This window comes from Diplotaxodon limnothrissa, linkage group LG3 (genome assembly GCF_057381915.1).
Source record: "Diplotaxodon limnothrissa isolate DT_005_m linkage group LG3, D_limnothrissa_male_GT1.1, whole genome shotgun sequence".
Lineage (NCBI taxonomy): Eukaryota > Metazoa > Chordata > Actinopteri > Cichliformes > Cichlidae > Diplotaxodon > Diplotaxodon limnothrissa.
In genome coordinates this window covers 40,182,978-40,196,754 of record NC_140598.1, presented here as the reverse complement: position 1 = coordinate 40,196,754, position 13,777 = coordinate 40,182,978, and the positions used below count along the sequence as shown (strand labels likewise).

Sequence of the window (13,777 nt, the reverse complement as noted above, 5' to 3'; positions counted from 1 at the left end):
AATACCGCTGAGGCCACTAATGGCTTAAGCCTCAAAAAATCTGAAATGCTTGAATCCTGGATCACCCTACCCCTGGGATAGCTGGAAATCTGAAATCAAGGACAACTGGAAAATATACTTTATAGAAAGCTGCAACGATTTACTGGCTATTTTTTCTGGGGGATTTTTTTGGTTTTTTTTTTAAAGTATTTATCATGTAGCAGATTGGGCTGGTGATGTTCTCCGGTAACATAAAATACTTGTAAATGTGGATCTGCTTCTTCAGGATTTCATCACAAAAGAAATACGAGCACTGGATTTATTAAGAAAGCATTACATTTTTATTTGTAAACCTGGAATTCACAAAAATTCCCCTTTTTCTCTCTTAATGTTGGGATTGTTGGATGGATCAAGTCTTAAGGACTCAAAACTTTCTATCTTAAATAAAAATTGTGCAGGTGTGTATGAATGTGGTTACACACAGGATTAAGTAAGGAAGTGTGAGCTGCTTGTGCCTCTGTTTGTGTGCATAAATGTGTATGGATGTTTATAGCCATGTTAGAGGAAAAGAAGGACCAAGGTTCTCCAAAACAGAACAAACCATCAAAGATCAACAGCGGCAACACCTGTCACTCGACATTGGGTAAAACCAAGTATATCTCAAACAGCGGCAACACCTTCAAACCTGCACACGGGTGAGAGAGGAAAATCTTTGTGTTTCATTTCTTTTTCTGTCTGCAAGTGACAAATGCAATGCATGTGTGCATTTTGTATTAATAATGCCTTTACCTTTCATATGTGTGGAGAAAATGTGAATATGCAACAAAAAAAGTTTTAAAAAGTCATACAATCACAACCTGGATAAATGTTAAAAAACATTTTGCTAAAAAAAAGAAATGTTATTTCTTTTGTTAGAAATAACATTTCTAACCAAATATAATGTAAAATCAAGATTTAAAAAAAACTACCTTTGTCTTTTTAAAACATTTTTTATTGTGTGACTTTTTTCAGGGGGTACAAATACAAAGAATAACAGTACTAATGATGAATGTTGAGAAACAGTCAACCTTAAAATCCTGCTAAATGTTGGTGAAGACTTTTATCCACAGTCGCGACTATATTCTTGTATGTCACGTGTGCATATGGAACAATTAGCAAGTTGGAAATAGTCCTTTGGTATTAACCCTGGCCCAAACAGCTCTTACAGCTAAAGGAAGACAACAACTGCACGTGACAGGGCTATGCATGTATATGTGGGTGTCCCATCTGTCTAGATCCAAGTATTTAAAAGTTTTATTCATGTGTGTACATGCATGGTACCACCAAACATATGTTCTTTAGTTGATGACAACAATGAATTCCCTCGATTTCGATTCCCATTTCAATCAAATCCAGGTAGGAGGAGATGAATGTAAACATCTAATACCCAGCTGATATCACTGCAAAGTAAAGAGGGCAAAGAGAATAAAGCTCTGTAGTTATTCAGTGAAGTGGCCTAACAAAATGTTGAGGCTGTATATGCTAGTCCTACTTGCTGCTACAGGCATGTCTGAGAGATGTTTATGTGAGTCTTAAGATTAACTGCAGTGGAAGATTCCAGATTCGTTTGCTATATTAGAACAAGACGTTGATGTTGCTCCAAAATCTGGCTCAGAATAGCCAACTTGGTGAAGATGTTCCTTTGCTTGGTGTGAAGAAACTGTGGGCAACTCAAGATGTTTGGATAGAAGTTGTTAATTGTAACCACCTATGGTATCTTCATTGTTACCATAGCAGCTGTTTGACAGTTTGACTTTTAACTGGATCCATTAATGGTCAGATCACAATGTCTTTACCTTTCATTTGTATCGCCATCTCTTTTCTCAGTGTTTCATTCATTATTCACCCATTCACTCATTCACTGCAGTTTGCAGCCTTTTATTTCCATGAATGAAACCCACTCATTTGGTCATTCATCTGTTAATTCATGTATTCACTCATTCACCCATAATCCATAAGTTTTACATTTATGTAAGATCTATAAAACATTCAAGCTTGAAGTACTGTACTGTTTTATCTAGACTTTTAAAGAATAGAGTCATCCATCCATCCATCCATCTTCTTCCATTTATATGAGTCCTAGGCAGTCTAAACAGAGCTTCAGTCTGTCTCCCAGATTGCCGCCTTCATCTCTTTCAAGGTGACATCGCCAGCCAGCCCAGATACATAATCTCTTATTTATCTGAGAGAGCCTAGGTTCTCACCTATGAGGCACCGGAAGGCATCCAAGTCAGATACCCACTGAGAAGTATTCTCTAATTCCTGACTTAAAACTATGCCATCAAAACAATTGTAATTGATTTTAAGGGACCGCTCAGAAGACTGCAGGTGCTCCAATTAATAATAAAAACACATATTAAAGTGTTTTCTGATCTGACACCACTATTTCTTAGGCCTAGGAAATCTTGCACAAACCAGCAACCTATCAGTAGCTGTGACTAAAATATGAAGCTTAATACGAAGCACAAATCTTTACTTTTAAGCATCAGATTTAAGCATCAACTAATGGTGTTTTTTTTAATGAAGTTCAACACAACCACATAAAGCACAATTCTGGAGACAAGTTAAGAAGGTCTATGCTGATTTCATCCAAATGTATGACAGGATAAAATAAGAAAGGGATGGCACTTTAAATCCAAAGAGATCCCGTCGAGAGAGTGCCTTGGATAAAGATATGTGAATCTGGGGAGTGCCAAAAATTAGGAAAAGTGGTGACTGTGGTCATCTTTTACTTTTACATGGCTTGATGCTGGTTAGGCTAACTGTGGTGGGACAGATTTGGACAGATCAATGATGATTAAATTGCAATTATTATATTTTTTAGCCACCAGGTGGTAGGCATCAATGACACAAATTTTAACTTCTTTACAGGTTGTGTATTGACTTGATTTCAGTATTTATTGTGCTATAAATCTGTTTTTAACTGTACTAAAACATCTCAAATTGCTAAAGGCTGCACCATCTGCTTCTGCTGTTTTCTGTCAGCTGTTGCTCAGGTCGTGTACAGTGGGTTTCTCAGAGCTTTTCTGGCCATGTGTGCCCAAATTAAAGCTGTCAGTATGCTATAAAACTAAAACCAATTATCTATAGGAGGCTAAAGAGCCAGAGCTGAGCTACACTCCTTACCTTTACCTTATCTTACCTTTTCCATCACATATTAAGCCACTGATATAAAAACATTGACTAATTTCCTATGTTTAGATTATGTGATTATGCAAGATACTGAAATCTAAGCGCTCCTTCAGTTCAAAGACACACTGACCTTATAGAAACATTGTCTGAGTCACATACGCATTTAGCCTACATACTCACCATATGACCAAACACCTCGTAAATGTTTGAGAGGGTTTTGGTTTGTGAAATTTGATGCTGGTTATCATCCAAACCAGTGGATTTAAAAGAGCAGCTGTTCCCTTTTCTCCACTTTGTCGTTTTTGCTTTTTTAAATTTATTTATTTATTTATTTTTACCATCATTTCTTCTTTACTTTTCCTCTTTAATGTGCAAGCATTCTTCCTGGAGTTCCCACCATTCATTTTCATTGTCTTTTGTGGCTTTGCCCTTCCATGCCCGTTGGCCGGGACGCTTTAAAGTAGTTTTCCAGACAATCTGGATCCAGTCTGTCTGATTTTACTGTGTTCCTCAAACCTAAGTCCAAGTCTGTGTCATGTCATTTAACATTAAAAATTATTAGTCAGTGCAACCCCCAATACATTATGTATATGCTACGTCATGAAATCTTGAAACCTCAAGTCTAAGAAAATATCTTTTTTTTTTTTTTTTTTTTTTTTAAGTTGTATGGAAATATCTGTGCCTAATTGTTGTGGCTTAAAACCTGCAGTTGCTTTATTTTTGGCCACTTGAGGGTGATAGAAAACAATTTCCGCTACTGAGGTTTGGTGTGCGTTGCTTGAAAGTTGTCCATCCTGTGTATTCCTTGACTCTTTTGGAGGTTATTAGCTCGTTCTAGGTGAAACTCAGAGATGGTGTAGCACCAAAATACTCCCACTGATTGTTTTGGTTGCTAGCAGATTACCATAGTTGCCATTTTTTCATGATTGTGTGCAAATACTCACTAACTACTAGCCAGGCAGTCGAACAACTTGATAAAGTGCAACACAAACCAGAATTTGGGTGGAAGGTGGGGCTTCAAGTGAAAGTTGTGCCCTAGCATTGCAGCCTACATGCATACATATACAAATTTCGATACAGGCAAAATGTACAAAAGTCCATCATTCAAGTAATAGAATCCAGTCATCCAAAATGGGGAACACACTAATGTCACATGGTTAGTAATTGCATGTCTGCAAAACCACAATAACATTGACCTTTTACTGTTTAAGATAATAATCCAAATGTTTCTGTTGATTATTGGCAAATTTTCAGTTAAATTATTCTTGATGATGCAGATCACAAAAATATGACAATCATAGGAAATATGGCTGTCACAATATTGGACAATCCTGCATCACACGCTTTAGGCTCACACAGAAGGGACCCCCATCTTCAGAGCGGGCTGTTGAACTGTTGATGAGGCGCCCTATTGGTGCCACACTGATGATGATAAATGAATGGACTTAGCACTATCTGTTATCTCTACAATAATCCATTAAATATACATATATGATGGTTTTAAATCTATATAAAGCGATCAGTTTGGCGTGGTTATCCTTTATATTTGGGCAGTGCCATTTCCTCACATCCTGGTCACTTTGTGTTGGACTCCATTAGTTCATCCAGTTGTGAAAAGGATTTCTGGGTCACCAACCAGTCCCGCCTCAGAGTGAGGCTTTTAAAGTGTAATAACTGTGGACAGGATGTCACAGTACAAAACCATGATTTAGTGACATGATTTTTAAATAGTGTGTGGTTAAGAAAAGCTAAGGCTACAAACTTTCCTTTGGCTTTGCAGTCAAAAACGCACATCAATTTCAGCAATTAAAAATGATCTGTTTTTGTGTCTTAAAATAGTCAGCGTCTTATAGCTAGCTCACTATATCAGTTGATACAGTGTCGAGTGTGTGAGTGTGTCTGAGACGGGATGACACATACCTTGATGGTGATGAAAAGTCTCAACTGTAATTGAAGCCACTGTGTCATGATGTAACTCGGACTAGGCGCATACACATATTCACACGCTGTGACATGATGTGGTATCACTCTCATTTTCCAATATCCAACTCGTTTGAGCTCGCCATAATGCCAGATGGGAGAGATTCCTAAGATTTTACATGAGAAGTTGTTTTGTCTTAATGGTCATCCTCGTGGTTTTGGCAGGTGGTCAAGTGCCTACTCGTTAACCTCAAGTGTTTCCATTAATTTCTAGGAGGCATTAATATAAAACACTAGCAAAAATCTACTCTTCAAGTATCAAATAATCACCCGCTGAAGGCTTGTTGAGGATGGCATCTGCACTCAGCTTGGTTTCTCAGAAGTGACAGCAGAGTCCAGACTTCTTTAAGAATATGGATGTATTAAAAGATTGGATACCGGGCAGTGAATTATCTGAATGACACATGACTTAAAAACTTTTCTAGCTTCTAATATCTGTTTCTGCGTCATGCAAATAGAACTCAGTTTTCAGACACATGAAGCCTCAGTGGATAGGGGTGCAACAATACACAAAATTCACGGTTCGGTTCAGTTCGATATTTTTTCGATACAAAAAAATGTTCATGCCTTTTTAATTTGTCATTTATTAAAATTATAAATATATATTTTAACTCAAAAGTACAGTTTTTAAATTTAATGTTGCTGAAACAACAAAAAAAAAACAACATAAATCTATCTGATCGAGAAATCACTCATCTTTGGAAAAGAGAGTTTATCACAGAGAAATGGCTCTTTCCAAAATAAAGCTATACTATACGCTTCTTCTGGGCTATATTCTCAGCAGCATATTAAACATATCAGGTCCCCATAAGGAGAATCATGTGCTAACGGCTGTCTAAATGACTCGGGTAAAGTTTGTAGCATGCGTGCTTGTTGTTTTTGCAAATCTCCATTAACGAGTTCCTGCGGATCGCCCCGTGCGTGGGGCTGGATGGTGTCAACACGTTAATGAACTAACTGCGCTAACGCACTAGTTCCCACCAATGTAATTGAGCATTGCGTGGCACATTCAACATACTGTTTTACTTTTGTCCATGACGCACTTACCATCAGGGTCATACTTTACATCAAAACCAAAATAGTTTCAGACGCCAGGGGCCTGTTCTTCGTACCGCACTAAGTGAGTTAGCTGGATGAGATTGTTGACGATTTCGCGTGATCCTGGATCGTTCGGTTCCCCGAAGCCCATCCGGGACTTGCTGTCATAGCAACAGAGCCGTAAGCGTAAACCTGCTGGGGAGCAGGTTTACTTTATGTAAACAGGATTAGATCGCGGCCACGCAGGTATGTCCGCGTCATTCATACGAAAGCAACAGCGATATTCCACCACTGTTTCACCATAAATAAATAACATCAATGTAACTAAAGATAATGCAGCACTTGATCCTTTTATTGATTTCACACAGATACATACAGGTCATTCCCTAAAAAAGGGAAATGTACTATTAACATTCTATTACATGTATGTGATTATCACAGATGTAATTCATATTTCAGAGTAGTAATTGTAAATTACTTCGTGTAATCAAGATGAGAGACCACGGCTATAAAAGCGAAGGTGGATTTGGGAAGTCTGTCGCAGTCATATCCTGTCCGTTTACGCGAGCAACCCATTGCGGAAGGTGCAAGATTGATAAGGAGAGTCCTCAGAATTCAGCGTATATTGCGGGACAGACAGGATCCTTTAGCTCAGCGCGACAGTGTGCTCATTGAGAGATATCGATTTTCCCGTGAGGGTATTATTCACTTAACCAACTTGTTGACGAGGGGTGCAGGACCACCACCTGTCTTTTTTTGCTCTGCCCTTTTCTTGGTTGCTGTTATGAACAAACAAACAGAGTATTCCAGGGTCTCTTTCCAAGAGACGACAAGCAATATAAGTGATAAATATTACCATTCTGTAGAATGTTCTTATATTTTACTTTTACTTGTTCCCATGTTCTAGTGGGTCCTGTTGTGGCTCTAATGTGAAAGGGGATATAATATAACATATTATAATATAATATAATGTAATATAATATTGGATAATATGGTGTGATATGATAAATCTACCCTACCGCCTACTGGTGTTGGCCAGAGGGGCCGATGGCGCAATATGGCAGCCTGGCTTCTGTCAGTCTGCCCCAGGGCAGCTGTGGCTACAACCGTAGCTGCCTCCACCAGTGTGTGAATGTGAGAGTGAATGAATAGTGGCATTGGAAAGCGCTTTGGGTGCCTTGAAAAGCGCTATATAAATCCACTCCATTATTATTGTTATTATTGAATTACTTACGAGTTTGATTTGTCAGCAACTTTCTGCCAGCCCTCTCTCCTTGCTTTTGCAGCCTTTGCAGTGTTCCCTTGCGTTTTAATTAAACTCTGAAACTCCTGAAATCCCTCACTCAAGAGTTCTTGCTCTGCTGCCGAAAAATACCGAGCGCGCTCCTTCGACATTTTCGCCGACCAATCAAAGGGTTGCCGATCAATGTTTCTACTATCGATGCGTAGCCCCTGTTGGGCCACCCAGTGATCTCACATTACTTCATCCAGCTATACTAATCGTCAACAACAGGTGTGTTCGGGGAACCGGAATAGCGAGCTCAGAGTTAGCGCGATGATTTGGTCTTGGATGTTTCATTTGATCTTGGATGTAGTAAGCGACGTACGAAGCACAGGGCCCAGGGCCCTATTTCAGGAAGCCGGTTTAGTGCAAACTCTGAGTAAGTATACCCTGAGTTAACGAAAACTCTGGGTTTTCGGTTTCACAAAGCAAGTTTAGATTAATTCTGAGTGAGTCACTATGACGACACACTCCGTGAAGCTAACCTGCCCCTTGCAGGTTTACTTCAACTAACCCTGACGTTCTCCGCCTCTTTGTCAGAAACCTGACTGTAGGAAGTGTCAGACATGGCGTGTCCCTTCCTTGAAGAGCCAGTAGATGTTGAAGCCCAAATTCTCCGCAGAGCTCTCCGCCGGGAGAGAGTGATTAGAGCGCGTTTGGACATTTTATCATTTCCTGATGATTTCCTGTGTGAAAGTTATCGTTTTTCAGCACAATCTATAATTTATTTGAATAACATCCTCAGGCCTAATATTGCTCATAAGACACATCGTGGACATTCTCTCAGTTCTGTACATATTATTTGTATTGCACTTCGTTTTTTTGCAAACGGGAGCTTTCTGTATAATATTGGTGACGCTGAGCACGTTTCCAAGGCTACCGTCTGTCGGGCAGTCAGGAATGTTACAGTTGCACTGAAACGTCTCCTGTACTCGTTTGTGGTGTTCCCCGGTCATAGACCCACAAGATAAAGAAAACGCACTTAAAACTCAGTCATAACTTACTTAAGAAATAATGATGGTGTAAGGGAGAAATACTTTACAATCTCCACCAGATATCTCAAGAACAATAATGAACACCCTTTGTTTTTTTGTGTGCCTGTGTTACAACTTATTCACAAGTTAAATTTATTTAATAAATTAAAACTAAATCACTGTTGAAGGTTTATAGTAGTTGCAGGGTTACTGAACTCTCATTCTGAACAGATGCTGTATGCTGAGGTATTACAGCACATTACTGTAGCATGAAAGTTTTCTTATAGCACTCCTAATGCCACATTAGACCTCTGTAAGTGTAAACATGTTCTAGCTACACATAAACAATATGAGAAACTTAGTATTCATGCATTATACTAACCTACAGTTATTGGGATGATATGGTCACGTGGGGTAATGCTATTAGCTATTAATTTTCTGTTAATTAAGCTTCTTCTCCATTAGTGTCTAATCGGATCAACTCGCCACGGTTTGCCAAGCAGGTACTAAAATGTGATGTCACACTGCATGCCACCAATTGGCTGGTCAGAGCATCACCTGATGAGTCATGTGAGCGTCTTCTTCACAAAAATTAAAACTGCCATTTTTGAAACCCAGGAAATGGATACAAAAAACCAACTATTCGATTCTGATTTGATTCAATTCAATTCAATTTTGACTGAGACAGTCAGAAATATTACAATTCTGATCATTTATCAGTACATATCCATATTTTTATATCGCTATATAAAAACAAAGCTGACACTTGTGAAACTTCATCAGAGGTGTAAACATAACAGCAGATGCCTTTGTGTCAAAGAGGATAAAACACAGAAAAACATGAAGCTTTTCCTGGCCTAGCTTTTTATAGCAGATAACCTTAAAAATATTTTGCAGTAGAACAAAAAATGAAGAAAACCATGAAGCAACATGTGAATATTACCTGATGCTATTGAAGTGAAGCAGAGCAAAGTTACAAAAGTTTTATTAGAGACACATCGTTTTGCAATTTGGCATAATTTTTAAAAAGTTTACATTTTTTCGGTGAACAGAACAAATGAGGCTTTCTTGTCGGAGGTCATTTCTGAAAGAAAAAAAACTGCATCTGACAGCACTGCACACAACGGTAGACTGGCGCGTAATAAGATAGCGAATAATGCAGAAAACAGAGATTTGAGAGAGAAAGAGCTGTGCAGGAAATGGGATTTTATGGTGATGGAAGCAAAACAGCAAAGGTAAGAGGGAATTAATGAGGATTTTTATCAAACGTGAAGCGTACTTTTGATCTTCTTTTGCTGCTGGTTCAGTGCATTTTAGTCGGAGAGTGTCAAAACCTGCAGCATCAGAATCTGTGAGCTGCCGGCTTTGAGAGATGTCCATATATGGATCGTTCACCATGTGGGGTGAACGATCTGTGCTTTGTGTTTACAACTTTGTGCGGAATCTGTTTACATGCTCTCATTTTATGTTTGGTGGTTGTTGAAATAGTTTTGTGAGGCTTAACCTAAGATTCTGGGATTTCTGGCAAAATACATTTATATTTAATAATCGGTTCAGGATTTCATGAATCGACATTGCATTATTCAAGCTAAAATCTATTTAAATTGGAAAAAAAAAATTTTTAAACCCACCCCTACTGGGTTTTAATGGAAAACCAGTAAATCTGAGTTGAGTTAATTCGAGTAGCTACTAGGGGGAAATGGGCTTTTTATACACTATGCTATTTTGAGAAATGCCATTTTGAATTTTCCCGGCGTGCATAACTGATAATTGTTATTAATAGTTGTAGATATTTAGCAAGAGCTTATGTATATGTAAGGACTATCTTGTGTGGTCTCACTAGGTTTTATTTAGTGTTACAGAAATTTCCACCTACTAAACACTCGGGTTATAACTTGGCCAAGTTTGACCCTTCGAACAGCTGCTGCCGTCTGCTCTTGTGCTGCTGCTGCAGCCTTGTGACCAGAGACCTGGACTTGAGTCATACCTAAGTCAAAACAAAGACATGAAACCACATTTGGACTTGACTGCTGCAAGCCCTGACCTTCAGGAAACTTTAAAAAGAAGTTTTTCTTGCATGAAATCATTTTAAAAAGAATTTAAAAAGAGTTTTGATTCAGAATGTGCCTTCACAGGAATGAATAAGTTTAAAAATAATTGCAAATTCAGAGTTAAACATTTATTGTGCTGGCATAATAAATTGTTTTACATCTTTGCACACGTCACCACAGCTAAGACTCGAGGTGCTGAGTGACTGCAGCTTTCTGCTTGAGCCAGTAGTGATTTATTTTCATCAGTTCTTATTAAACTCTCTGGCTAACTGGACCTCAGAGATTACATCAGCTGTCAGAGTGCTGGTGTACACAGCTGTTACCAATCAATATTGTATTTCCACACAAGACCACAAATTAACATCAATGTAGAATAATTCAAAAGGAGCCGCTGAAAATCTTTGTATAATAATACAAACAACAACATAAGCATTTGAGCTTAAGCAGATAGATGCCCTTATCTCTGAGTCATTTGTCAAAAATATCAAAGCTTATTAAAGTGGCGGTGCTGTGGAGAGATTTATGACCCCAACATGTGTAGCAGCAAGGTTTGCCCGGTGTGGGTTACTGCGAGCACTTTGTGTCCTCACTTTCTGATGATTTAAACTCCATCTGTCTGTTGCTGGGCATGTAACAGAGGGTGTAGGGACTCCCACTAACGGCTGAGGTAACCCCACACTCATGTCACATGACTTGTCAGTCAGGACCGGGTATGTTGGGTGATGGCTGGCATCCAAAAGGGGTGATGATTAGGATTCTCATGGACTCTGTCAGTTTTGGCCGGCGGTCATAGGTTCTGTCCAATAATATGACGCAAGACTGGAGTAAAAGACATCCATGGATTGGCACTTTATTAAAGAAGGAGCATGATAACAGCACAAACACTAACTACAACTAAACAAAATGGCTTCCTTTTATACTCTACCTTTTCAGGTGAGCATCTGGAATAGCCCAAGTATGGGGGTTAACTAATCAAAATGAACACATAACCCTCCACACAAACAAACATACAATAACATTAAAGCACATCACAAACATATACTGTACATATTTCCAACACATACTATAAACAAACCAATAACATAAGCTTCACCCATTTCTATCTAAATTAAAACCCTCTTTAACCATACTCCCTAACCCGGCACACTGGTCTGCTCCAAGAGCTCTTAAGCAGGTGATTGAGCCGCTTTCACTCTTTTGCTCCACATCCTGCAAGAAGCAACCAGGACAGATGAGTACCTTTACAAGTTCTCATTTCACATATGTTTAGGTTATTGATAAATGATTAACTGCAAACAGCTCTAACTTTGGCTCTTCTCCGACACAGGTAGGATGGCCAGTCCCACTGTCTCTTTTCTGTTACAAGCTGTCAATTTAATCGTATGTCAAATAACCTAATAAAAGACTCCATAAGAACTAATGTGTTTTCTTTATTACCCTATTTTAAATTCCCAATCCAACAATTTATTATTAACAATACCAACCAGGTAATGGAACCCCTGGTCTCCATTACAGACTCACTGCACACGGTGGCAATATTAAAGTCTGAAATAGAAGCTGGCTGAAAGACAACTTTAACAATCTCCAAAGAGGAAGAAAGTTTGGTCAGTAAACAAATTAGAAAAAAAGAGCCAAGTAGTAGATCTCAGTGAACATTCTTTCGTATTTGAAATTGTTTCAAAAGTGAAGATTTTATATAAGTGTACCATTTTTAATACATTTAGCACCTATACAACATCTCCAACAGTTTCCTGTGGCACTCAATGTGGTCTTCCACTGCTGTACCCCATTCAGAGATGCTCTTCTACATACCTTGGTTGTAACTAGTGTCTATTTGAGTTTCTGTTCTGAAATACTCAGACCGTCCATGCCATGTTCAAAGTATTTTACATCACCTCTCTTCCCCATTTCGATGGTTAGTTTAAACTTCAGCAGGTCAACTTGATGATATCTACATGAATAAATACGCCACATTGCATTAACAATTAGCTAAACAGGTACAGGTGTATCTACTGAAATAGCTGGCGAGTCAATTTATCTGTCTTTGCTTTCATCCTTGCAGCAGTTTAATATCAGGAACTTTTTAGTTCTGCTCCAAACTCCTAAACACAAACTTAACAATGTGGTGTATGCTGTATAGTGTAGTGAAGAATGCCCAGACCTCTACATTGGAGAGACCAAACAGCCACTTCACAAACGCATGGCACATCATAAAAGAGCCACCTCCACGGGACAAGACTCAGCAGTCCATCTGCATCTTAAGGATAAAGGTCACTCTTCCGAGGATGCCAATGTTCACATTTTGGACAGAGAAGACAGATGGTTTGAAAGAGGAGTGAAAGAAACCATTTTATGTCTACTGTGAGCGACCATCTTTGAACAGAGGCGGTGGTTTACGACACCAACTGTCTGCCATCTATAATCCAGTTTTGAGATCCCTTCCCAGACGCCTTAACGCCCACTCACATCCTGGGCCATCTGACCTCAGGAAATCACATGATAGGGTGGGGCTAGGTTTCACAATGAGCTCACCCGAAACCCTGGCTGATTGTGACCCACACCCGTTTTCACACCTTGGCTCATGTGATTAGGTAGAGGATCATTAGGGGGTCCTTTTGTCCGTCTTTGGGGGGAAACTCCCACCATTTTACCTTTAGAACTGAAGAAGCTTCTCGGATGAGAGGTGAAACATCTTCAAGAAACTTAAAGAAGTCCAGATGCTTTTCTTTCCAAGCTCCTTAGACCTGACATTATGTTCTCTGAATGTTCAGGTGTTCACAGCAGTCACGTGTAGATGTAAATTCAACCATCCAAACGCAGAAAGCATGAACAGGATGTAATAGCTGTGAGTTATTTCTATTTTATTTATTGTCTCTAGATGAAAATTCCAGTGAACAGTCATAACATAAACCAGTGCTAGCACATTAGCTTTTCACACTTTTCTCACTGTGTTAAATGGCCATGTAAATGGGTTATTTGTTGCAGCCATTTTGTTAACATCTTCTCATCCGCCACACTGGGACAGTTAAATATTCCTTTGTAATATCTCCCTGGCTGAATTTCCAGTTTCATCACAGTGAGGAAGTAGGAACCCGGAAAGATACTCAGGGTTGAACACAGATACTAATTTGAGATTTCATATTCCTCGTCCATGTTGGCAGCGGCCACCGTCTGTTGTCAGTGGTCTGGGGTCTGGTTACCTCCAGCCAGAATTGCTTAGATCATAGGGCTTTGGAGTTGACGTAACACTGCAATGTATTTTGGGAGTACTGCGCCATATATCTGGGCCACGAATCAAAACA

General features: G+C 39.1%; 1 protein-coding gene across 3 annotated transcripts in view; it reads left to right on the top strand.

Moving 5' to 3' along the window:
- LOC146635828 (uncharacterized) overlaps window positions 1-13,777 on the top strand; it is a 93,017-nt gene continuing 79,240 nt past the window's right edge. For all 3 annotated transcript variants that reach the window (XM_085349084.1, XM_085349090.1, XM_085349083.1), the window contains exon 1: window positions 1-674. In XM_085349084.1, coding sequence (XP_085205210.1) covers window positions 523-674 — 152 coding nt within the window. In that variant the 5' untranslated portion in view covers window positions 1-522. The remainder of the gene's footprint in view (window positions 675-13,777) is intronic.